The sequence below is a fragment of the Colius striatus genome, chromosome 19 (genome assembly GCF_028858725.1).
Source record: "Colius striatus isolate bColStr4 chromosome 19, bColStr4.1.hap1, whole genome shotgun sequence".
Lineage (NCBI taxonomy): Eukaryota > Metazoa > Chordata > Aves > Coliiformes > Coliidae > Colius > Colius striatus.
In genome coordinates, this window is record NC_084777.1 from 880,283 (window position 1) to 907,500 (window position 27,218).

Consider the following 27,218-nt stretch of genomic DNA (forward strand, 5'->3'; position numbering starts at 1 on the left):
TCTCAGCACAGCTAAAAGGGAGCTCTTCATCTTCCTCCTTGGCTCCTGCTTGCCTCTTCCCTCAGTCACAGCTGACACCACCATTACCTTTGCTCAGGTCCACAGCTTGGGTATCATCTGTTTGATTTGGAACCTGTAGCCATGTTGTCTCACCAAGGCTACATTAGCTGGTTTGGATTACTGCTGGTTACCATAACTATGCTTTTACTGTCCCTCCAAGCAATTAGCATGTGCATTCAAATTCTAATTATCATCCGTTTGGATGACTGTACCATTTTCTGGTCTGAGCAAATGTGTTCTTGCTTATTAAGAATGCTACTCCAAAGATCTTTTCAGTTGCTATTATTCTGAGTCTCTCACAGACCAGTTTTCCTTCCTCCACTGGGGGAACGTTTCTCAGCTGAGCTGTGTGTCTGCCTGGCACGGATGCAAACAGGACACGGTGAGCCAGTGAGCCTCACCAGAAAGCTGCTCTTCTGCGCAATGTTGTCGACTGGTTTATCAGGCTGAGTCAAGTCATTCCAGCGTGAGTGTTGGAGAAGGTTGTCGGTGCTCTGCCGAGCCTCCTGGCCATGGCCTTACGCTGCCTGTAACCTGCCATTTGCTGGAGCAGCTCCAGCTCCCTGCCTTCGCTCAGCCACGGGGGCCAGCTCTCACTACCTGTCCTTCACAGTTCCGAGGACAGCTCTCTGCTCAGGTGCTCGTGGCGCTACTGCGTAGCGCTTGCTTTGTCCTCCCGCACTGCCCTTGTGTGGACGTTTACCGCCGTTTACAGACGCGAGCTCATGGCAGCGGTACGTGAGGCACCGAGCGCCGGGCGGGACACGGAGGCGCGCCGCCAGGCTACGACTGAGGCGAGGCGGAGCGGGGCCGGGCGCGCAGCGGCTGCCCCAGGCCGCGCCAGCTCCCGCCTGCCGCCAGGCCTCGCCGCTTCAGCCCGTCGCTCCGGGCCCGCCGCGCTCCCCCGCGCATGCGCGCGGAGCCCGTGGCGTCACTTCCGGAGGTGGTACTTCCGGGTCGCGCGCGGCCCAGCGCTCCCCGTTCCGCGGCGTCCTCCGGCCCCGGAAGCGGCGGCCCCGTCCCGCCGGCGGGGAGGCGGCGGCCCCGGCCCGGCCCCAGCGAGCGGCGCGCCGTGGAGCCTGTAAGTGCGGAGGCGAGCGGGGCTCTCGCCCCAGCGCGGTGGTGGGTGTCACAGACGGGTGATCCAGGGCCCGGCTGCGGGGCGCCTGCCCGGGACCGGCCGGCAGCCGCTCCGGCAGCTCTCCCGGGGCGTCCCGCTGGTTCATGGAGGCAGCGACGCTCAGCGCTGTAACCCCTCCTTTATTTCTGCGAGTAAGCGTCTGTGATAAACGCGCGAGATGAAGTAACGTGTCGTAGCGAGGCGAGAGCCCATGGACAGGACAGAGGTGTCCCTGAGAATAAAGGGACCCGAGGGGTCCCGGTGCAGACGGGTCTGTCCGGTGCCGCGGGAGCCGCGGGCCTGTGCCGCTCCTGCGGTGCGCAGCAGGAGGAATGTCCGCAGGCTGAGGCGCTGCACCCACCGAGCCGCGCTCGGGGTGGACAGAATGGCTAAAGAAGCATCTGACAGTGAAGATTGACGGGAAAAATAGGTAAGTGTGGGTAAAATCTGAGAGCTGGGCGTGTGGGGAAGCAGGCAGGGGAATGTCAGGGCTGCACACCACAGGCTCCCCACTTGGTCGTAGGCCTGCAGTCTGCCTTGGAGTCTCTCCTGGCCTAGTCCTGCTCCTTCATGTGAATTAGTGATTGTGCACTTCATAACTTTGGTCCTTGGCAGCTTCTGTGTCTGCAGCTTATGGCACTGGCAGCTTTGATGTTCACAAGGTGTTTTGTGTTGTACCTAGTGACAGGACAAGGGGTAAGGGAAAGAAGCTGGAACACAAAAACTTCCACTTAAACATAAGGAAATACTATTTCACTGTGAGGTGAGGGAGCCCTGGCCCAGGCTGCCCAGGGAGGGTGTGGAGGCTCCTTCTCTGATGGTCTTCAAAACCCACCTGGAGGTGTTCCTATGTGATCTGATCTAAGTGGACTTGCCTTGGCAGTGTGGTTGGAGTGGATGATCTCTAAAGATCCATTCCAACCCCTGCCATTCTATGATAAGGTGAGTGCTTCCACACGATCACACTTGGATGTGCTGCTGGGTGGTTTTTTCACATGCATGGTGATCAGAGCCAGTCTTCTCACTGCAGGAGTGGCAGTGAGGGAGCAAGAAGTGGTTTCTATGAGATACTGCTGCAGTAAGATTATTTTAGCTTTAGTGGAAGTTTTGTGAGCATCTGCATGAGAAATGTTGGAGCCAAGCTTGGTTTTTCTGAGTATGTTCTACACATTTCGAGATTTCAGGGGATTATCAGGCAGATGCAAGGTTGGGAATTGAACTCTCTCCGTTATTTTTTCAAATTCAGAGCAAGTCTGTCCACAGACACTTTTTTGGGTTAGATTAAAAAAAATTGAGATCATCATCTACATATAGACTTGTACAGAAATAACTGAGGCAGTCAATTAGTACCCATTTAGTGCATTTCCTTCTCAGTCGTGTTTCAAGTCTTTCTTGTTAAACCCTTTCATTGTCTGTTTATGGATTTAAGTGTTTCACCCAACTACAACAAATCGCAAATGTGTTTAACTGCTGAGTTCAAATGTAGATTTCCCACTTGATCACGAAGGCCTCCTAGAGCAGCTTGACAGAGTGATCTGTGTGTTATGTGTTCTGTAGCACTAATTTTCCCAACTTTTCTACATTGTAAGCCCTGTATGGAAGGGTCAGTTACATGAACAAATGAGAGAGCAAATAAACAGACTACAACTTGCAGACTCCTGCCAGCCATGCAGCCCTGTGTGAGGTAGCTCTGTTTGACACCGCTTCAGAGATTGACGAGTGGCTGAGGAAGGGATGGGGAGAGTTCAGGCCTTCTCCAGTTTTTCCCTTTCAGCTCCTGGAAGGGACAAGCTGTGAGCTTGGGGGGTGTAGAAGCAGAAATATAGCAGTGCTGGTTGTGGTAGCACACAGAACACCCCTGCAGGGACATCGGTACTGTAACTATTTGCAGCATTGGTGTTCTCGTGGTTCATGGCTGCAATACTGACTTATGTTTGAGAAGTGCCTGGCAGTGAGTTTGCTGTAACTTAGGTTTTGCTAACAGCAGTTCTCCATTTGTCAGAAGTGACTGAGGACTTTTCTGTTAAACAATCCATTTTAGTGTTAACTGTGTATGTGTCTGATGAGCAGCTTTATAATAAACTGTTATATCTAGCTATTTGTTGTCTACAAGCTCAGCTTCTTATACAAGCCAGCATAAAGGTAATCCCTATCTTGTTACCTTATTGCTCAAGAAGTATTGTATCTGAATCAGTTATTCTGAAAGCAAAACAAAGATCCTTGAATATATTTTGTTTACTTCTGAAGGAGATAGACCAAAAATTAAAAGCCAGAGAAAAAGGAGATTCATCTATTGTTGAAGAAATGTGATTCTGTCCAGTCATGTTTGACACAGAGTCCCAAGTCTTGTGAGTTCTTTAGGTGGGTGTTATCCTTGTGAGTGTTGGTGAAGTCAGAAGCAGCTTACACCTTGTCATAGAAATTTAAAAAAATACTCTGTGCATCCTTTTTAAGCAATAAAAATATTTTAATGCAATCAGAAGTGGAATGGCAGCAAACTGAAAGGAAATGACAAAGAGAACTGTTGGGTTTGGTATATGCTTCTGTTTAATAGACGAGTGCTGGCTGAACCAAACTGCACAGCAGTGCTCCAAATGTCCAAATTTATGAATAATGCCATGCTTACCTGCTGGCTGCTGTGCAGACACCGCTAGTGAGCCTTGCTCAGGGAAACCTAAACGTAGTATCTCTCCAAATTTTACAGACAAAAAAGGTTAAATATTGATGGGTTTGGGATTTTTTTTAAATGTATGGGGGTTTTTTAGGCTCTTGAATAGCACAATGAGAAGAGAGGACAGAGGTTCTAGTCTAACACTTGAGCAGCCTAAAGCCTATGCTTTTATCCTCCCCTTTTCAAGTAGGTATTTTATTTGTCTATCTTGGGAACGTTAAAACTTAGTGGATTGTCTTTAAAGCATTTTAGGCATACAAATGAAAAATCATGGTTCCATGTGGAAGTGCAGTGCCATTGTTGAAGGTATTCCTTGCAGCCTCTGTGGAAGCAGTACAGCCAGCTTCACCCGTGCCCTGATGGGAGGCTGCTCCCCATCCCGGGAGGGTGTTCAATGGGAATAAAAATAAAACTGAAATTGCAATGTGTTATTAAAAATGTACTGGTGTTTCTGTTTTGTTAAGTTAAAATCAGCAGTTAAGCCTTAAAAATTAACTCAAGTACTCCTGTTTTTTCTGAGTAGTAAATTCTCACAAATACATGCTGTGAAATAAGGTACCAGGGATTCCAGGTCATCACTGAATGACATTGCAGATGTAGTGTGTGTGTTAGTGCTTGCTAGCCAGAATGAAAAAAAACCAGGCATAATCATAGACATTAAAAATTAAGCAAAGTGTTTGCACATATTTAGATTAGGCAAAAACCAGGCAAGATGCCGCTTTTCTAAACTGCTTCTATCCCAACCATTCAGTACAATATCAGAATGAAAAATGACAACACTTTGTCATCTGTTCAAATTGATATTGCACTCTTTGCAGTGACAGCTGAAAAGGCCCACAGGTGCCATATAAAGAGGTGACCATGTTGTCATATTTCATTTAGGCATCCCTCTGCAAAGCCATAATTACCTAATTAGGTTGTTAATTAGGAGATTAGCATTTCACTATATTGATAGAATGCTCTTTGCAGGCATGAGTCTAGATACAGATTTGTCTGCCCTAATTTATATCTGCATTTTTTTATACTTATTTATTTGCTTAAAATCTTGGTGCAAGGTAGCTCAGGATAGCTGAGAATCAACATGTTCACAATGAAATGAAGATTTCATGAGACAGGAAAAAAATAGAGGGAGGAGTGCATATGGTTTCTATACATACTCAATATTCCCTTCCCTCCTTCCCTAAAGCTCAATAATTAAACTATCAGTGTTGGTATAATTTGCATCCTGATTAGTATGACAAGAAAAACACAACCAAATTCATAAACTCAGAAATAGCTAATGCCAGATTCATCTTCAGGTTTGAAAACTAACCATTTGTTGGAAGTTGTGCGTAATGTAATGTTTTCTCGTTGTAACTTTCCAATTCCAGTTTCACTTGTGAAAGAGTGCCTCTTTAAGTGACTTTAAATGATTATTTCCTTTCTAATGATAGGACCCAAAGCATGAGTGACAGCTTCTCTAGATAAGTATTCATTCTTAAATGCACTTGAGCTTTTGTGAAACATAAACTTGAATTTTCATATATTGCAGTTCACTTTCCTTTATCCTGTGTGCACAGGAGTCTGTCTGGCATTCAAGGGTTTTGATTATTTATACTTCTGCAAATGTAGATAACAAGAACCATTTCTTCTACAATCACAGACAGAAGTTAACTGTGAAATTATTTCATATAACCTGAATCATAAATTTTGAAGTAGGTTTGTGCTGTCCTGTTCCAATCTGTATGATGGAGGGACCAAAAAAATACCAATTTTTTTATTATAATCTGCCCATTTTTCCTATAGTTTTTAAAATCACTTTAAAGAGCTGCAGTTGAAGAGATGTTTTAAGTACAGCAACTATGGAAGCCTTTGAGAGATAAGATGACCTGTAATGTTAAACAATTTTTCCAACCTGCTGTATTTTGAGATTATTAGTAACTGGTGTAGGTCCAGGTTGTACCTGACAGAAGTTGCATCTTTGTTTGTAATATTTTTGTTTACTTTGAATAAGGTTTTAATTATTATTTCCTTAAGGAGGACAGACAGCTTAAACATACATTCTTCTAAAAACATCTAATGAAACAAAACCAAAAAGCAAAACCAAAAGAAGAGCTATAGCCTTGCACAATAGGAGAGAGGGATTTTTTTTCTGCTTTTTTACTTTTGAGAGAAAAAACTATGTTGCAGGAATTGGCTCCAGAGTTTGGGGGAGAATTTACAGCTGCTTTTAGCTATCTGAACTGAAGGATTCTTCAAATTATTCCATTAAAATTGTTAGGATTTCAAAGCTGTAGCTCTTTCCCATAGCTTTCCCGCTTTCCCCAGTTTTTGTCATCTATTCTACCTTATTTAGAGGTGAATGAGCAAATTTCTGTGTGTGCTATACGTGATGTATTTTGAAGCATGAAAGGGATAAATATAAAAACTTTCTGTGAACGTGATATTTGTTGTGCTTGGAGCAGTTGTGGTGTGTCATGAGAAGGTGGTTTCAGCTTGCAATAGTAGGAACAGTTGTCTTTAAGCTGAAGATGAGCCAGAGGTAACCCGACTGTTGTGAGGCTGTGAGTTAACCTGATGCTTGTAGGTACGGGTAGAGTGTAGGAGAACATATCTGTTGTCATTAGTTCACTTTACCAAGTGAAGTGCATAGTTCCACCAGGAAGGGGGTGAAGAAGCTGCCAAGAGGCGATGGAGCGGGGTGCAGGGCTGGGGCACAGGGGAAGGCAGACTCAGGAGTCCTGCCCCATGGCTGGCAGATGTGAAGGGTGGCCACTGCCGGTGTGGGGTGTGCTGAGGAGCTGCTTGTCACTGGCAGTAACACAGAGGGTTTTGTCAAATTCAGCTGAGTATATTTAAAACAAACCAAAGCGTTTTTCATGCTCAAAGTCAAATTTTTCCCTCTGAAAATAGCGGTAAGAGCAAGTCGACATGTAGTTATAGTTCCACAAGTCAGCGTGGTGAGTGCTGGAGCAGCAAGACAGCGCTTCCAGCCACGTATGCTATTGTCTGTGCTGATGGCTGGTGGCTTGATAGGGTGGGAGGGAAGGATGAAAATCATAAGAGCTGTGTGTTTAGCTTGTCCATTCCTCTTATCTCACCTTGCTTTGATATCTCATTGATATTTGATGTAGAATAACATGGGGGAGGGGGGGGGAGTTTTGATGGGAAAAGGGGAAAGTGAGAGTATCCTCCTTTTATTTAAATAAATAGAGCCTATCAGGAAAGCAGGAGGATCATGAGAGTCCTTAATACCCTTGTGAAGTTGCCTTCCCCAATTCACATGTGTTCATCTATGTGTTTAAGCTATGGCCTGTGTAACTGCAGATCCTCTTTTCAAGATCTTTGTGTCACCTACTGGGAGCTAAATAATTTGTTAGAACGTTCTGCATTACTTATTGTATGCCCTGTTATGAATGAGGTTGATCTGCATAACAGCCTTGCTTCACTTGCTGTGAAGGTCTATAGATGCCATAAATATAGCAGTGGGTTACTGGAAGAGGAATACTTCTGTTAAAAATAGTAGACTGAGATCCAGCTGTCTGATTTTGCTGCAAAGTTCCCATGAAACCTGGCAAGTCATGCAGCCTCTTGATGGTGCAATTTTACATCTTTGAGGATGTTCTCTCACTGCATAAGGCTCCCCACGGTCCTTGGGGCACATCAGCAATACAGCAATGAGACCAAGGAGAAGGGGAGAGAGGGCATTCATACCCAGGGTGTTGATTAGATAATACACAGAAAGTAAGACAGATGAATAATAAAGTGAAGGGCTGATTCAGCTCTGTCCACCTATGTGGTGAATCATGGAGGGTGTTTGCCAATAAGTAGTATATCATCGTAACGCTAACCTGTATATCATGTCACACATAAATACTGTTAAGGTTGCATAGGTTTCACATTGCTCTCTTAATTTTTAGTGTTCACATAGAGTATGCTTGACAGCTGCCTGCAAGTACTTTATTTAATGGTAGAATAATATTTATATAATGGAAGTATTAAAAGAACATTTGTTGATGATTGAAGAACGTATAAGTTACTGATTCTCAGGAAGACCCTAAATTCCATTAAATTCAGCTACTCCATGGGGATGTGCTAATTGTCCATGGGCATAGGGAGTGCAGAAGAGGTGGTACACTGGCAAATTGCAGTAGATGTAGAATTGATCCTTTATCTGTGATTTTGCTGGAAGTGATGTCACGGAGGCTTCAGAATATCTGAGCGTAACTTTGCAAAATTGACCTTCTCTGAATTCTTTTAATTCACTGAGATCATTGTTCCTCAGACTGGGGCTGTGCCATCTAATTGTGTTTTGCCTGAAAAACTAGAGTATGGCATCAAAATGTGAACTGAATTTTTTGATCTGAAGTGTTTTGTAGTTTTTTTGAGTGATGTTATCTGCTCACAGAGTTTCCAGGTAACATTAAGGTATTGAAGGTTTTGTTTTCATGTGTCCTTTTGAAAATTCTGAAAAGGAGGAAGAAAAAAATGGGCTTGTATTAAACTTTATAGTTTGAAATAGAAATTCTGGCAATTTTTCACTGTTCATGTTTATGGGAAAAGTGATTGCTTAGGTGGAATTACCAAGAAGCTTGGCTAATTTAGCACATGGACTGCTAATGGCATGAAGTCGGGGTGCAGAGTATAAAGGTAAAATTCTCGCATCTGCTGTTACATGTTGTTAACTCCCTTAGCAGACATTAAATCATTTCAAGTACAATAATAGTGTGGGAGGTAAATTAACTAACCATTAACAATCTTATAAATACACAATTAACATGCCAACATTTATATGACACATTGATGGGGCAGCAGTAATTTTTGATTGGGAGTTTGCAGACCTTTTAGAAGCCTAAGGCAGTTGCTTATTTAAACAAGTTCTCACTCCTTGCAGGTAAGCATGGCCTTTTCTAATAAGGAGTATGTAAAGAATAAAATTTAAAGAATATTCTCACTGCACTTTTTAAAGCATCTATACATTGTACAGAGTAGCTCTGCCTGTGTTCTGCAAGTTGCACAATGCTGGTCCCGCTGTTACAGCTTGGAGGCCTTGAACATGTAAATTACAGTCAGGAGGTGATTGCCTTATGGTAGAATATTTGCCTTATGACCACTTGCTTTGAGGACAATGAGGAATCCTTCAGGGAGAGCAGACCTACTTTCTATATTGGAAATAGTCAGAAAATAAAAACTAGAACTTGGAGTCCCAGCGTTGCTGAGGTTGGCGGGGACTCTGGAGAGGGAGTCCAGCCTCCCAGCTCCAAAGCAGGGCCTTACCCAGTCGGCATCTGAGTGTCTCCAAGGATACTGATGGAGCGTATTTAGCTAACAGCATAATTTATTAAAATGTATGGTGGGAGTGAATGAATATCTTGTATTAATATCAAGAAACATGGCAGTTTTATTTCTCTCTATTTTATTGAATTCCTTCTTGCTGCTGGCTCTGTTGTTTAATATAACACTTTTGAATTTGTCTGTATTTTTTAGTGCAGAAAGGACACGGTCTCTCAGGAAAAAAAAAAGGCAATATTTGTGGCCAAGGGATCACAAAAGCCTAAAATTATGAAGTATGTAAATGTTTTTATTGAAAGGCCTATTTAGCAGATACTGATGTGTGGTGATAGGGAGGATGCTGGGAGGGATGGTGGGTTTGCAGTTTGCGATGCACTTTCAAAGTTTTGTTCTTGTCGTGATTAGATGTGTGTCCAAATAAAGTATTACTTTTGCTTCCAACTATTTAAATGCAGAGGCTGCTTCATGGTGCTCTATATGTTAATGCATCTTTCCCCTTGGATGCATGCAGGGGAAGTAATGAAATGTATTTGCTTGTCCTGGAACAAGCTTGTCTGATGGTTTCTTTCACTTCCTTCTGTTAAAATGTGCCAGGAAAAGGCCAGCTGGCTTGACCAGATTTTCATGGGATATGACTTTATGTGATTTAATACTTTTCTTCTTGCTGACAGAAATTTTACAAGCAGCAAGGATAAGATTTTGTTGTTGTTGTTTCTATGTACTAAATAATAAATACATAAAAATGTTGGGGTGTTTTTCTCACATATGCAAATTACTAGAAAGCAGTGGAGATTTGGAACTCCTAGAGTTGACATCTAGTCTTGCATCTCGCTGTGAGCTTAGACTTCAAACCCCACCAACCTCCCTCTTCTCCAGAAGGAGATGTCGCAGTCCCTGTGAGCACTCCGGCTGAAAGGTGAGCTGTGGAATCTTGTAAGATTCCTGCTGCCTGTGTTATGTTGGTCCTGGTGCTGTTCACTGGTGGACTGAGCAGCTGGGAAATTAGTAATTTTGAATTTTCTTTTCAGGTTAATTTCAGTGGGCCATGGTTTTGATCCAGCTCACCTCACTGATAGACAAGTGCTAACACTAGCCTTTCAGAGGTGGTAGAAGATCTTGCCAGGGCCAGACAGGAGCATGGAGTTCCCCCTTTCAGAGGCAGACAAGACTTGAATTAGATTAACATAACTATAAATCCACATCTATGGTAAAATAAGATAACAGTTCTGGTGTGATTTGAGTTTTGTGATGTGGTTTGGGTTTTCTTCTTTTCTTTTTTTTGCATCCTGCTTTGTTTTGTAAGGCTGCTTTAGTACTCTGAATGAAGTATTTTAGGTAACTGGCAATTACTGCTGTTAAAGTGCTCAAGAACTCAGACGTGTGGTATACGATGATAGAGCTTTTTCTGTATTACAGCAGTTGCCCTATATGAAGTGTCATGCAGCAGCAGATGTTCAATATTCTGCCCTGAGATACCAATCTCCTCATGTTTAAAGCTTTTCCTGGAAATAACAAAACCTGAAGAGGATCTATAATAAAGTAATCAACATGTTGGTATGTAGAGGCAGAAGAAAAACAGTGACACACTGTCATGATGGGTGAAAAGAAATTCCAAAGACTATCTGTTTTTTTTAAGTTTATTAATTTGAATGCGCACATGTTTCTTGTGTGTATTTTCTCTCCATCCTTCTACGTGTAGTATTTAATATATTTTGCCTTATAGCAGCCATTTCTTGTAGAGTAACTGGGCCTGTCTGTAGGTGTCTGCTGTGTTCTGTTGTCTTGGAGTTCAGGTTTCAAGCTGTCCTCCAAAACTACTGTTCTTTAAGTGGATCTCAGCAAGCCGTGTATCTTAATTCTGCTCCAGTTTACTTAACTCACTGCACTGAGTCGGTTTTGTGTATCCAAAATATAAACCTTAAATTGGGATTTCAATTTGTTAGTGTTGTTGGCTTTTTTCCTAAAATGCTATGCACTTTATATTTCTAGGTACACATGTCCATGGAACAAGATGGAGAGAAGATAGTATAGCGAAGTGGTGGACTTGCAGACAGAATGGCTTTCCTGGACAACCCAACAATTATACTTGCTCATATTCGTCAGTCACACGTGACCAGTGATGACACAGGGATGTGTGAAATGGTCCTGATAGATCATGATGTTGACCTGGAGAAGTTTAATCCCTCATCAGCATATGGGGACAGTGGTTCAGAAACACAGGGAAGCAATGGCGAGACTCAGGGCTATATATATTCCCAATCAGTTGATATTACCTCAAGCTGGGACTTTGGAATCAGAAGACGATCAAACACAGGTCAGTGATGTTTGCTGCCAGGATCACATTAGCCTTTTAAATTCAGTTTCTGTTTGTCTTGCATGGACAGATCAGAGCATGACTACCTACGTGTCTGTCAAACTTCTTTGGTGATGTTGAGACCCTTTTCCTAAAAGGACATGTAATGATTCAGTTACTGTAGTGTGCTGTCAGCTGAGTTTTAATTGCTGTTTTACTTACTCATGTACAGAGGAACGTTGAGGTAGTCAGTTTTACATATAAAAAAAGTTAAATTGTAAAGACATCAAGTCTAAATCCAAAGTACATGAACAGTGTTTGATATTTCTATTGTCAGTGTCTGGGGGGTTGTTAACTTTGGAACAGGATAGTTATTTTCTAAGAAAAATCTACCTAGTGAGGCATCAAATCTGTTTGTTACAGAAGCGAGGAGTGAAGTTTGATGTGAGCCAATGAAGTGAATGACTTGTCTGTACTTGTCTTAAGTTTTTGGGATTTAAATTACCAAATTAAAGTGTTAAGGGTGTACACCTGAATTTCAAAATATACTCAATTTGTCTTGACTGGAATAAAACTGTCCCATTTGGTGTTTCAAATGAGGGATTTTCGGATTTCTACTTATGCCTGAGGACTGCTATGAACAAAAGTCCTGTGACTTAAAATATATATGAAAAGATTGGTGCAGTATGATCAGTATTGATCTTTTTTCTGTGTTACACTATGTGCTTTTTTTTTTTCAAATGATTTCTGAAGGTATTATAACACCACCTAGAGCTCAGAAAAAACATTTGTACTCTACCTAACAAATGAAATGTTGTGTGGTGTTGAATATCTTCAAATACCTTTTGCAGATTAGAAGTTGTCAAAAGTTATAGAAAAAACAGGGCAGTGATCTCTTGCCATGGAGAATTAGATTGGGAAATACACTGAATAGAGAGCTGCAACTGACTGCGAGGCATGTTTGAGAGTTTAGTGCGCCAGACTGCCTGGCATGGTCTTTGAGGTTTTGTTTAGTTCAGTTGACAGTACAGCTTGTGATAAAGGAGAGGCAGAGTTTAAAATTTTACAGAATTACTCCAAAAAGTAGTTCTGAAGGATTATTTCACCAAGTGAGTAGACTGATAGAAAAATCTCCTTTTAAATAATGGATTTAAACCATTTCGGTTTCCAGCTGGTGGCTTGTTCTAATATAATAGTTAGGACACTCAGTCCATTGGGGAGATAGTTTTTGCCTCTTTTTATCTGGTATGTCCTTTTATGTTCCACTGTGTGTGCTGGTACCACTGCAACTATCAAGACAATCAGGTTATGATTTGAAACAGGGTGAGGTGGAAAAAAGCCAACCAAGAATGAGTTGGTCAGTACTGAACCCTTTTAAAGATACAGGGAAAGGAATAAAATAGAAAGTTAACTATTTTTAATATACGTACTTTTTGCGTTATACAAGAATTTATAGATTAAGTTTTTGATGGAAGAAAGCAGATGCATAAATACATAGAATGATGTGTTCATACATCTCCCAGGTACAAAAAGTCATTAACTGTGCAGTCTGCAATTTTTGTGTCTAAAGTGGGCAAACCTAAGGATACTTGTAAATCCATAACTAAATGAGCAGATTTAGCAAGAGCAGTAGCATTTTTCTTTGACAAGCAGATATTGTCAAAGACACAGGGATTATCTGTCAATGAATTCCTCCTTTTCTGCAGGAGACAGATGGGTCATTGAGGGTCTAGCTCTGGGCTCCATCCCCTCATTGCTACCTTTCTTCCATAACCCAGAGGGGTAAAAAAAGAAAAGGGGAGACAATTCTGTGCAAGTTGTTGGGTATGTGCAAAACCAGCAAATTCTCCCAATTCATGTGGCTAGAAACAAAGGCTTATCTAGTTGCTAATAGTTAATTAAAGAAGAACTACATTTGGTCAGTGACATTTTTCACACAGAAAGCTTCTGAGCTAGCATGCTTCTTGTAAGAATGAACCTTAAATAATTTAGGCTTCTAATAGGTACTGATAATTCCATCTAATTTGGAGTTACTGTAATACAATCGCACAGTAAATGATCATTTGTGATCAACTGTAGACAGAAGAGTAGGGTGGAGTTAGTGAAGATGCTGACTGTGCTTTAGTACATTTGACAAGGGATGAAAATATCAAATAGGATAAAAACATGCACTATGCTTGTTGTTATTCTATGTTTTTTCCTTTATCCATTGTGCACTTGTGAATCTGAGAGATAATTTAAGGTGGTCCATTTGGGAAGAAAGAGTTTTTGAAGGTAATTTTGAGCTATATCCTGGACAGTAGTTGGGGAAAAACAATTAAATCTTTCAGAATATCATATCTGTGCTGCTTTACCCAATATTTGAACTTATAAGTTGAGACATTTCTCTTATTAAGATATAGAGAGCTATTTAGGCACTAACTTCATTTTGACTTAGATGGGGAGTAAGCATCAACATCCTTCTTTTTGTTTGGACCTTACACCTCCAAGCAATTTGTGGTTTTTCCATAAAGGTTGAGAGGTTCTTTATAGGGGTAAAAAAAAAAAATCATATCTGTGTCTACAGTTCAGTTCAAAGGCTAAATGTAAAATAGTAGTAGTAAGAAGGATAGAAAATATTTATTAACCTCTTTTCTTTGGTGAAGTGACTCAGGGAACTCTTAACAATTTTATCTAAAAATTGTCAGAGTAATTTAGCATTTTAGAATCTCTTCTGCAAACTCATTTTAGTTAATGAATGATCTCAATACATCAAAACTGCTAATATATCCAAGAAATTGTTTCCTTCGGCGGGCAACATTACTGGTCCTGTTTTCCAGTGTCACCTGCTTTCTTACTTAGCATGAACACTTCATAACTTCAGTTATTTCCTGTGGTCATTGTCTTGGGTAGCTTCTGCCAGTTGTAGCTGACCATTTCCTGAGAGAGATCTCGCTGTTAACAAAAGAAGGTAATTTAAGGTATTCTCTGGTGCCCTGCTCTGTAAGTTCTTTGATATTGTGACTATTTGAGGCTTTTTTCAGAGGGTATCTTGAAGATGGAGTCCAAATATACATAAGAAATATTATATTCATTTTAAGATTTGACTAATGTTGTGAAGATACAAATCATTTATTTTACTACCTATAAACTGTTTCAGCACACTGAAGAAAAAGCTATGCTAATTTATATAGCTTTGACATTTTATAATTTTCATGATTTTTAGATAAAGGATTTTATATTTAAAACTTTAATAGTCTAGTCTGAGTTCATTTATCTTTAATTTTTGAAACGGGTAGAGTAATTCATAACAGTAATTTTATTCCTGTAATGTAATATTCACTTCAGTTCATTTGTGCATTAAAATTCCTTTAAGACCGTTATTAATGATTTATATAATGAAATGTCATATTAATCACAGAAGTTTTCACATTTTATTATTCTCTTCCATGTTAATACTATCTTTATGATCTCTATTAATGTTTTATATCCTCTAATTTCAATTATAAATCAAGAACATTTTCATGTTTTTGTTGGTATTTGCTTTTCAGGGGTGCCACCTTTAAAATTTTATGACTTTTCCCCCTACATATGCAGTATAAAACATCTTTATTCATATAAAGGTAGTTAATTATGTCTTTGTTTATAGTAAACTTTCATTGACAAACTTATAGTTATAATATTTCTTTTCAAGCTCAGAGACTAGAACGTCTGCGGAAAGAGAGACAAAATCAAATAAAATGCAAAAATGTTCAGTGGAAAGACAGAAATACTTCTTACTCAGGTAAAAAGAAAAGATCTTGTATTTTCTTACTGTTTTTACTTGTGATGGTTACAACGTTTTCAATGTTTAATTTTCACTTAGACTTTCAAAGCATGGAGAAAATAACCAATTATTGTGTTTGCCTTCCATTCCCTGGTTACATGTTTCCTGTAGTTATTGCTTAGGGTGTGGTGTGCCACAGGCACCTCATTTGTTTGCAGCTATGACCAGGACATTCCAAATTATAAATAAAGGCAAAGTAAAGGAAAAATGTTTAAAACCTAGTTTATTGTTCTGAACTAATTTGAGTGGCTGCCTTGTTTTTTGCAGTATAAGGTATTAGGATGGTGTTTGTGTATACTGTCATCTTGTAGCATCCTTATCTTCTGAGGCTTCTATTGTGTCTGTGCTAGTAATGGAGCTAGCAAAGCTCTTGGTGGTACTGTGTGAGGTATATGAGGAACAGGAAGTGCCTTTCCTCTGTGGGTAGATGATTGGCAAGTGTCTGCATTCAAAATGCAGGATCATTATCCCTGTGTAAGTTATGGCTTTCTAGCTATTTCCAGTGGCATTTGGTGTATGGGATGTGACGAAGAATTCTGTAGAGTTCCCTTTCATAGAATAATTTTGTGGTTATCCTTCTAGATATGGGTAAAATCTTAAGAAATAACATGTATTTATATGACCCACTTAAATGAAAACATAAAAATGCTCTCTTAGCTTATCTAGCTTTTCCTTGGGAAAACTATTATTATTGATTTATCAAAAAAAATGCTATTGTTATGATTATGTGGTTGAGTCCTTGTGACTGGATGTTCTACATAGTTTAAATTGTAATAAATTAAAAATCTGTCTCAATTCTTGTGTTTTTACCTCAAACTAATATCTATTGCTATTGTACTTGACACCCATTCAAACCTTTGTCTGTCATCTCTACTTCTTTCACAATTTGTGTATATCCTAATGAGATTCCTGTGTAATATTTTTTGGCCTAAATCCCTGTGTCTTTCTGGCTGTCATTTGCAGAGCCTTCTCCAGCTCTTATAATGTCTTTTTTTTTTTTAGAGTGAGCACAACTGCTCATGTGAGCAACACAGTTGTATTAATCCTTTGTACAGTGCTCAGCTATGTTTGATACCTCTGATATTCATTTTAAAATGTTTTTGCCTTTCTACTTCTGTAAGCAGAGTTGTAGATTTTAAAGTTTAATCTACCATAGCCTCCAACTCTCTCTGCTCAATGTTTCATAGCATCTGACCAATGATGATGCAGTTCCCTTTCTTCTTTATCCCTAACTATTTAAGCACTTGATATTTCTTTACACTGAATTGCACTCAGACTCCAGTTTCCTGCTGTGTCTATGTTGTTTGTGATGTCTTATTCATGTGGGCTCCACCGTGACATTTAGTTCCTTTTACATGCTGCTCTGAAGATAGACATAATCTGTCAACCAGCAGTAACGGGGGTGTCCCACTCTGCAAGAATGTGCTGGGGTTGTAGGCAGATGAATCAGTTCCTTCCTGCTGCAGGACAAATTTAAGTAAAACATAAGTTACAGAAAAAGTCCAGGTGCTTGCCACATCTCTTTAATGGCAGAGCTGTTTTCCTTCTCTGCTTAGTCACCAAGGTGCTGCATGTTTCTAGCCTTTTTGCATGAAGAACAACACAATAGGCAGAGGCCAGGAAAAAGAGGTGCCCTAAAGGCTCTCCACTGTGTCTTCCTCTTTGTCACGTGTGTGTGTGAGGCTTTGCCAATTCTGTTCCTTGAGTTCAGAATTACTGGAAAGTGAGTAGGAAAGCAACAACAACCAAAGGAGCTGTTCACAGACAGGGGAATGTGGCTGCCCTCTTCTGACTGTGTTCGTTCCAAGCTCCAGACAAAGTCGAGCCTGTGGTTGACACCATGCAAACCAAAAGGAGCCTGCAAAGTTGTTTTGTCCTGTGCTAGAAAATCCAATGACACCTCACTCATGAGAGAGACACCTTACTGTAGAGAGAAACCCTTTCTTCTGTCCTGCAGTTGCATTTGTAGTTGTCATTTGAGGCATCTGGCAATTGAGTATTTTTTGTGATTCCTGTTTTTTCCTATTACTATGTACAGAAACAAAAGTGCACTGACCAGGAGAAAGAGAAATGAGAGATGAGTAATTTTGTGCGTTGTAAGGAGAGAAAAAAAGCAGAATATTTTCTACTGATCATCTGTTTGCCCATTGTCACGAGACAAGCTTTTTGCTTTGTCAGAAATGAGTTTGAAAGATAAAGTGATAGTAGTGTATGTATTTGAAAAAGTGAATCTCCCTGCATTTAGAGTTGATTGGGGATTAGTAAATATACAGACACTTCAGAGGTACTTGACTGACTGGAAGTGTAGCACAGTGGTGGTCTGGGTGTTTTGTTCTGCTGTGTCACTAATTGACGTCACTTTTCTGTACATCAGTTCGTTTTCAGTAAAATGGAAAGAACTTTTCAGCTTCAAGCAGCATAGAGCTCCAGTTATCTGTGGGTCCCATAAACCAAACAGGGATATACATACAAGAAGTTACTCCATTTTATAAAATTCTAGCTATTTTTAGATGAGAGCAAGATGTAAGGCATTGTATTTGCATCTTACATTCTTTCATTTTAGAGCGTATAAAGTGTAAATTAACAGTGCATTGAGGGAATCTTGCCAAAGCCTTTCAGTCAATAGCTCATGTAACTCACAAAACCACAACAACTGAAAAATACATCTAGATTAGGCTAACAGTAAAATATCATTTTAATTAATAATAAAAAATTAAGGGATTAAAGCTTGTTTAATGTAAAAATGTAAACTTTTTTTTCCCCCCCAGAAATTTGAGAACTTAATTTTTTTGTCACTGTTCCTGATTGGAACTCTCACAGCCTGGGTTTCTTAGGAGTTATTTGACAAAATGCTCAATGGGAAGATGGTCATTTCTTGAAATCTCATCTATTCTAGCTTTTTGCACAAATCTCTAGAAAGTTTTGGATTCCTCTTCCTAAATGAGATGAGTTTTTTGAAATTATGACATTTTCTGTAAAAGGAAAACTGTATCTCAGGCATCTGAATGTGCAGCCTTACAGACTGTAGTTATTTAAAGACTTCAGTCATATGAGATATTTGACTTGAGTAAAAGCTATACAAAACTCCAGCAAAACTGGTGTCTAACAAATTCAGAAGAATTCCTGAGAATCCCATTTTTGCACGTCCCAACAAAGGGAACAATGAACAAACCATCTTAACATTTCCCTAGAGACAAAACTTGACTTGCTTTTTCACTTGAACCAATAACACGTTTATGTTGGATTCCAAGGTGCAGAGTGCTTTCCAAATGCCCAAGAAATACCATTAAAGGTAATACTCTAGCCAAAGTGTAATTAAGAAATTTTTTTCTTAAACAGAGATGAGCTTGTTAGAAAAAAATAAAGTACCTAATGGAGTTTTGAGTTGCCACATTTAAAAAGGATTTAATCAAGCTTTTTAGGTTAATCGCAGCCTCTCACAAGACTGTTGGGTATCTCTTAGTGCCAGTGTTTAGCACTTTTGCCAACTGTCTGAATTTTCAGGCAATCTGCTGATAAAAATAAACTGAGATTTGACTAGTTATAATTTGACAAGTTTTAATTTCGTGTTTTAAGAAATTAACCAGCTCCCTGCAGATCGAGTCCCAGCTCATTCTGCCTTTGGAGCTGTTTCATTTCCCTGGAAGAGCAACATGTAAATCTTTGAGATGTGAGAGAATCCAAATGTAGGAACGCAGAGCAGAGTCAGTCTAGGAGAGCTCGTGGTGGTTCTCAGGTAGTGATTGATGGAGTTTGAGGGTACTTGGTTCCTAGAGCAGATGTGGAAAAAGCTTGTCCAGATTCAGGCACAGTTTCTTGCAGATGAGACCCATTGGTACTAATATGCTAAAACACCCCAGGCTCTGTCCTAATTTTGTAGTGTCCTTATAACATAAGAAGCCTTTTTTTTTTCTTTTTTTTTTTTAAGATATGCCTGTGAATTTTGAGTTAAACTGTTGCTGGAAATTCAGCTATGCAATTTCTTCATATAAAACCAGCTGCTTCTTGGAGGCATTTATGAGACTTCACAGAGCACACGAAGAATTCACTAACTCCTACCACCTTTGCTTTTAGGAAATTGTTTTGTTGTTTTTTTTTTTTTTAATGGAATGGTGGTTTTAGGTTGGACATTTTTCTGAGAGGAAACCATATGCTGCCCACCATGTGAAGTGAAACCTGAAGAAATTATTCCTTTAAATTGAGTGTAGCCCCAAGTCTACTTCTGGCAGCATAGTGACATGATACTGTAGTAATAGAGTAATGTAATATTGTCCTGTAACATTAGCAAAATATCATGTGTTACAAGCACAGTTTGAAATGTTTTTGCACCATATTGTATGTGTGCCAGCAGTTGTTTAGCATAGTATTTATTATTCAATTATAAGAAGATAGTCAAGTGGAAGGACCAGGAATGCATAATTCCATCTTTTTGTCTTGACTCAAGTGGATGTTACAGTGATTGGTTCCATTCTCCTGTATAGGAAAAAAATAATCTTTTCCTCAGCCTAAACAGTAGCATCTATCAAACTTCTTATGGTTTCATGCCTTCGGGCTGTGGGAGAGTGGTGGTAGATTCTGCCCTGCTAAAGCATTTGTTGTTTTATATATTTGATTTTGTTCTCCGTCTTATAATGTTACTTTCCGTGGTAAACAGTAGCCTCTGTGTATCTCCTAGTACAAGTACTCTAATCACTTTTCTGATCTACAGCGGAGGAGCTGAGCTCACTATTTGAAAAAAAGAATTTCAGAGTAAAATCTCCATGTTCTGGGAAGCAGTCCATACTGTCTGTGCGACTGGAGCAGTGTCCGCTGCAGCTGAATAACCCCTTCAATGAATACTCAAAATTTGATGGCAAGGTAAGTGGATCAGATGTTTTTCTCATATTCAGGACATTCCTGTCCTGAAGATGATAGGCCTTGGGCAGTTCTTGTGTGCATTTACTGTTCAAACTTTAATTAGCCCTTACAGTAGGCTATCAGTTATTTTAAAGTGGTTATCTGGAAACAAGCGTCTCTTGATCTTCAATGTAATGCTTCCAGATTCGGTAGAACCATTTCAACAGTTTTCATTACAAATCTATGACCTTACCATTAGGCATACCTTACCTTGCTGTTTCCTTTTCCAGCAGGTTAGTTAGTAAATAGTGTGTCAGAGTCCTATAACAACTCTCCACAGAGTTGATGGTGAGACTCTTTGTATAAATGGCTGGTTATTTGCCATTTTTTAAAAAATCATTTTGTCTAGCCATATCATGGCACCTGCTGAATATGCCATGACTTGTGTTTTCTTTATCCTCATAACACCCCAATGAGAATGGGAAAAGCCACTGTCTGTTTTGAGGATGGGAAACTGAAACATCAATAATTCAGTATCCAGGGTGAAAAAAGGACTAAACAAGTAGTTCTGTGTAAGTACTTATCTATGGAGGTTCACTGCAAACCTGGTAGGTCAAATTCATTCCTTGACTAAGTTCATTTCAAGAGACTGCACTTTATATTACTCAGAATTGTGAATAACTGTGTTTCCTTATGTGCAGTTTAGTTACTCTCTATTGTCAAGTATTTTTCTCTGTCATAAACTTTAGAAACTGAAACATAAACAGTGATATGATGGATCAGTGTCACATTGTTCTAAAACAGTTGCAAATACTGCACAGATCTGTTTTCTGCTGGATTTGTTTGTGGAATCCCCTGTGGGAGTGTGAAGTTTGAGCTTCATTACCACTGTGATGGAAGAATTTAATATTCTGTTAAGTATTCTGGAAGTGGAAAGTCAGATGTGTAATTCCAGTAGCATATCAAGAACTACTTAAAATATTTGAAATGGTAACTTCTAGACTCTGAAGTCACACAGCAAAAGCTGCCCCTGTTGGGTTTTTGTGCTTACTAGGATGTAGTAATTAACACTAACTCAGTTTTTCACAACTTCTGGCCTCATTAAGAAGTGCTCGCAGTACATCAATGCTGGCCACACTAAGATGTCTTTTTTTTCTAAACTGAAGGCTTGCTGTTCTTATGTCACAAAAGTCAGTTTAGCAAACATTTCAGTGTACTTCCAACAGTCATGCACAGAGGAAGTTAAATGGGCAGGGACACCTTCCTTTAGATCTCTCCAAAATAATCAAATCGGTGTTTTATGAGAGTATAATCTCTCTATGTTAATAGCATTGTTTGTATTACTCTGTCAATAGTGGGCTCATAAAATTTATTCTCTATAGTTCTGTATGCACTGTCTATCTTTAAATACCTACTTGACCCCCTGAGATATAGAAGAAACATCATAGTTCAGTAGTGAGTTATTTTACTTACTTGCTTTTGTCGTATTTTTGGACAGTAATGTAAAGTCAAAATCATCCAGCTTTTAACCATCCTTTTTATTGAAATATCGTAGGTCTCGTATTTATTGATAATGGAGGAGCAGTATTTTTCACATAAATACAATTATTTCAGGGAATAGTGCATGACTTATTTACATAATTAACAGAGCCACACATCTCTTGGGGAAATGGTACATAATTGGGGAGAGGCAGGGGGGATGAGGAGGGACTGGGGGCCTAATTAAACATGTCTTTAAAAAACCCTTCTTAATTATGTATTTACTCAAGGGATTGCAGTGGCTTTGAAATCTTTAAGATTATAACTAGACATTTGGTTTATGTATATATATATATACACATACATGTACACACAGATATATATTTGAGTTTTGTAACACAGATTTCAGCTTGTTGAATAACACCCATTTCGTGGTTCCCTGGCAAAGCAGGAGGAAAGCACTTTACTTGCTGTATCTAAACTCTTTGTTCATGTTTGTACTCAACTGCTTTCTGAATGGTTTTAACTTACCAGAAATTAATCTCCTTCACTGACCTGAAATCTACTAAAGCTGTTCTCTTCAGGGTCCTTCTTACCCTCTCCCTTCAACATTTGGTGTATTGTTTTAAGCTAATCGGTTACAAAAATGAAAACATTGCCTGCTGTAATATCAACCAAACTGATGTATTTAAATGCTTACATTTTGCAGGTGTTTCCTGCCAGATTTAGTGTCTTTTTCACAACCACTTCAGCAATTTTATGAAATAATAAAATTTTAAAGCACTCTAATTTCTTCTTGTTCTGATCAGTTCATTAATTATCAAAATAGTAGAGAATATGGCTTGTGAAATGCAACTACAATGGAAGCTTTCTAATCAGCACAGGAATTCAGGTGATTCTTGCCCTACAGCTACCCAGGACAGGTTTGTGGCTTTCATGTACACGGTAAAACTTCAGCTCTTAACAAAAGACACACACACACACAAAACTAGCCCTGGATGTATCTTCAAGTTTTTCCTTAAAATAAAGTAAACATAACCCTGCATCTGTTTGCATGATTTGTAAGTCACCAAGGTTGTACATCTTTGTCAATAAATCTAGAAAACTCTTGCTAAAAATGTTGTATGAAGATAAGCCTTTAGTTACTTATTTCAATTGTTATTTGTATAGAAATTTCCAGCTTAAGAAATCATTGGACAGTTTGATTTCCTTTATCTGTGTGTACGTTAAGTTGTCATCCATGTTACATATAAGTTTGTATATACCTGTGTTTACAAAATTTGGAAAACCAGTGGCTTATTGTTCCAGCTTGCTGCCTTTTGAGAAAGTTGGAAAAAATAGGACAGGTTTGAAATGGGTTTGAAAGTGATAACTAGGTACTACAAAGGAAACACAAGAGTTTTATTATGGCTCATTTCAATGACAAAACTGTGAGATTCACAGGATTCAGTTTACCTACACACGCCTGCCTTCTCTCACTAATTGCTCTGAAAGCATGAGTTATCTGCTCATTCTACAGAAATTCAGAATTACTTTTTTCAAATCACAAGTGTAACTTGCATGAGCTGTTGGAAAGAATGGCAATGAGCTTTCTCTGAGATATTAATCTTACAGGATACTGATTTAGCACCCTGTTAATGTCAAACTATTCAGCTGCATGACCATTCCACTAGTAAGAAAAAAATTACAAAGATGTGTTTAGTTACTGGAATAAAAGAAAATCATGTTAGGATCAAGCATTCAGCTTTGTAGGAACTGTGTGCTGAATGAATAACTGCTGTTAAAGCCTCTGTTTATAGTTCCCATTGAAACTATCTTAGAAGCCAGTCTCCATCCATGTTCCTTCCAAGTATCTTCAAGAAGTTTTGGTCACTAAACTGTGCATTCAGTTTGAGATGCCTGCCACCTGGCTGTGCCTGCATCCCTGGAAGAGTTAGCAACACAGAAGTGTTACAGGACAGTCAAAAAAGAGATGTTGAAGACACGCAAAAGTCAAAGAATGAAGCTGGAAAACCACAACCAAAATAAAAGAAAGGAATCGTTCAGCTCTGGAACAAAGATGAGTTACAAGGCCCAAAACCCTCCCTACAACAGACTAGATTTTTCTCAAGATATTATTATTACTATTTTCATTATTACTAGTTGAAAATAAAGATGCAAGGCAGCCTAGCTTTTCTGACCTTAGAGGGGATTTGGGGCTTTTACTTGACTACTGGAGGTAATTTAAATTAAAATGTAAACATGAGTTTGGCTGGACAGCTGCTGAAAATGCTGCTGGGAGGAATGATAACTTCGTATAGTGTTACAAGGTTTCTTGTGGCTAGTTTTGGTAATGGGTTAAAACCCAACAATTTCTCTTGTAGCAACTGTTTTTAAAAGGATGCTGTAGAAAGCATGGGGGAAGGGATAATTCATGACTGCTAATTGCTTGGCTGTTAATTTTCATAAGTGTTGATAGAAGCAGTTCCTTAAATTAAACTTTGTTTAAAATGTATCAGGGGAAATATTCCACAATGTCGGGCCTGAAGTGAAAATTAATATGAATGCTGTGGCAATTAACACGTACTGGTTAATAGCTTTTAGCAGCATTTTGGGATGATAGTCCTTAAATACATTTTTGCATGCTGCTCTTGTTTCAGTCTTGTTTGACTGTATGTCTGGATAATCACGAACAAATGTTTTCCACAATCTCCATTATTAAATAGCTTTACTCAGAGAAGGTAGATAAAGAACTTAAAAACAGTGCTGCTTTAATTAATATGGAAAGTGTCTAAAATAATTAATCCAGGATTAAAATATCAGTGCGAAAAAATGCATTTTCTATTTAAATGTTTTGCCCCTAAGCTGAGTCGAGTGATCCTCATCTGAATCCTAAATAAGTTTGCATAGTGTTTTTATAAAGCATTTGCTTACTGTGCTAATTTTAGTGGTTTCTGTACTACCTGTACTATGCTAAAATAGTTGAAATTACCATGTTTATAGTGTTGCCTCTTATGTATGTCAACATACATGTTATAAACATATTATATACAAACACAGGGTCAGTGTTTATGCTGGAAAACCTCCTGCTGGTGTGGTACCAAGAGCCAGTGCGCTGACAAAGCCTGCAGCACTTGGGCAGTGCCACCGGTGCTGAGCCCCTCCTGCAGCGCCTGTGCACTCGGCTGGCGTGGACCTGCCTGGCCTCAGCAGGAAGATATTTCTGATTTGCTGAAGTGGAAACAGCCCTTACCCTTGGCTTTTGTTTGCCTTTCACTTGTACTTCATTTTGCTTGGAGAGACAGCTCTTGAGCGGTGCTGGGGCGTGCCCAAGGGAAGTGCCGCAGGCGAGCGGAGCTGGCGTGTTCCCGGCTGGGGGGCTCTGGTGCAGCTCTGCTTCAGCCCTTGGCCCTCGATGCTGAGTCTGTCCCTGCCCTCATGGCCAGCCATGGCCAGAGTGCCTGCTGCACAGCCAGCTTACAGTGGAGGACAATGCACAGGAACAGGGATGCCAGGGGAATGAACAGCCTCAGAACAGGCTTCTAGAAGCACAGCCTGCTGCTTCTTGCACAGCCCAGTTCAGAATCTCTGCTGCAGTTCTTCAGACACCTAAAGCGAGTGCCAGAAACATGTAATGGTATTGTGTGTTCCCTTTGGTGTCTGACAACTTCCTTTAAATGTTCTCACCCAGTCAGGAGAACTTGAGAGAAACCTCCCGTAGTGTTGGGGATCTCTCGACCTTCGTGATGTGCGTTGCAAATGACGCGGGGTTTCATAACTTGGGTGTAGCATCACATGCTCTGCTGTACCAAAGGTGATTCCAGTAATGCTGTAGTTAATATGAAGATTCTTAACAGAAAAATTGCCACTTTCTAAAGTAATTTTTCTTTCATGATACGTGATTAACGTGAATTGTGCTAATAGCTGGGTTGTATTTAGATACAAGACTCCTCTATTAAGAATGCGCGGCTTGTTCTTTGCTGTTTTGAAGCTATGAGTGCACTTAACTGTTTCCTCTCCCCCTGCAGATTTGGTGGGTTTTGCTGGGTAAAGAGAGATCTCACACGGAGGAACCAGCTAAATACTGTAAAGGGATTAAAATACATTAAGCTTAACTGTTGCTTAATTTAGATACTTTAGAATGAATTTTGTTATTTCATACGGAAAAGCCATTTACCATGAGGTAAGGAAGCATCTTGTAGTTGTGTCTGAACACTTATTTTAAGTAACTGGAAGCACGGACAGAAAACTGTTACGAACTCTGTGGTGGGAACAGTCACTGGAAGGAGCCACTGTCTGCCGGGGGCTGTTCTCACCTGCGTGTGGTGACTGGTGCCATGCACAAAACAGTGCAGAAATCCTGTAGCCACCCTTAAGCCTGAACTGTAGCCTTGGTAGCAAATAAGAAAGCTGGATGTCAGTGTTGCACTGTCATCTCTGTTTAGGGCCATGAATTTTCTCTTACAATTCCACTTACATAAAGAATATTTTTTCTGGCCTTATGCAGATGAAATTAGTGTGGGTCTGGTTTGATTGGCTTTGGCTTGATGGCACATTCATTTCACTTCTCCCTTTCTGCACTTGCTTCTGTGTCTTGTGTTGCTTTTGATTGTAGGTGCCCTTACTAGACTGCATTCCTGTCCTAGAGGAGATGCTAAATTGAAATGATCTGGTTTTGTTCATGGCTAGTTGTGGTCTTTGAACTCACTGAGATAAAACAACAGTGCTGTTGGGGTAGTACTTTCCCGAGGACTTCATTGTTTTGTGAAACCCTCTGCTCTCTACATTCCAGTGTCAGGAATGTTTTATCAATACTGCCACACTTCTCTTCCACTCAGACCCTGAGCAAGATCATACTTGAAAGTAAGTTTTGAAGATCTGCAAAGTATGCTAGTATGTAACAAAGAATTAAATTGATTTGTTACATGTGCATTTAGCTACAATTCATTTTAATTGTCCTTATGAAGTTAAAAAGTATTAGCGTCAGATAAAGATTCATCACCATAGTATGATTTAAAGCTGGTGCTATAGAAAGCAGGCATGTGTTCTGGCAGATGTTTATATAAGGCACTGTCTCTTCTGACAGCAGTTAAAAAGTATGGTTGTAGTAATCAAATTGTGGTGCAGCATCTCGGAGGCCTGAACCAGATTGAATTAAAATAGATATAAGATTTATGAATAGCAATAGCTGTGATAAAATTTCACTGCCTTCTTTAATGGGAAGGACCTTTACACAGTACAAGAATAAGATTTTAAATTGTGCCTTCCAGTTCTGTAATTTTCCATGCTTTTCCCTTCCCCTGGGACGATGGTGGAATATGGACAAAAAATAAGCACACTTTTGTCAAAGATACTACACTCCATGTTTAGGGCCACATAACCAGTATTTCAGGAAGCGTGACCACAACGTTCATCTTTCTGCTGCTTTCATATTTCCATTGGAGTTCCTATATTTGCTTCTCAGAAAGGGATTATACCTTGCTGTGCTGAAAATGACATTGTAAATGCCAGAGCCATAACTGTATGGGATAAAACATCTCATGAATCATGTGTGGTTTTACTGAGATGAGGTGTGAAAATATTTTAAACAGCTCTTAAAAATTCTACTTTTAAAGGAGGACTGAGATACCTGCCTTTTGTTTCCTTACTGTGAATAGTAACAAGTAGTTGTTAGTGAAGGATATTACTGGCCTAATAAAATAAA

At 39.6% G+C, this 27,218-nt stretch overlaps 1 protein-coding gene across 5 annotated transcripts in view; it reads left to right on the forward strand.

Moving 5' to 3' along the window:
• Positions 1-1,035: 1,035 nt before the first annotated feature.
• The window catches only part of MAPKAP1 (MAPK associated protein 1), a 94,215-nt gene continuing 68,032 nt past the window's right edge, over positions 1,036-27,218 (forward strand). For 2 of the 5 annotated variants that reach the window (XM_062011709.1, XM_062011712.1), the window contains exons 1-4: positions 1,036-1,141; positions 11,112-11,436; positions 15,089-15,178; positions 19,929-20,077. In XM_062011709.1, coding sequence (XP_061867693.1) covers positions 11,178-11,436; positions 15,089-15,178; positions 19,929-20,077 — 498 coding nt within the window. In that variant the 5' untranslated portion in view covers positions 1,036-1,141; positions 11,112-11,177. Of the gene's footprint in view, positions 1,142-1,168; positions 1,611-10,591; positions 10,677-11,111; positions 11,437-14,307; positions 14,366-15,088; positions 15,179-19,928; positions 20,078-27,218 lie in introns of those variants that run through there. The other 3 variants (XM_062011710.1, XM_062011711.1, XM_062011713.1) reach the window with 3 other exon arrangements.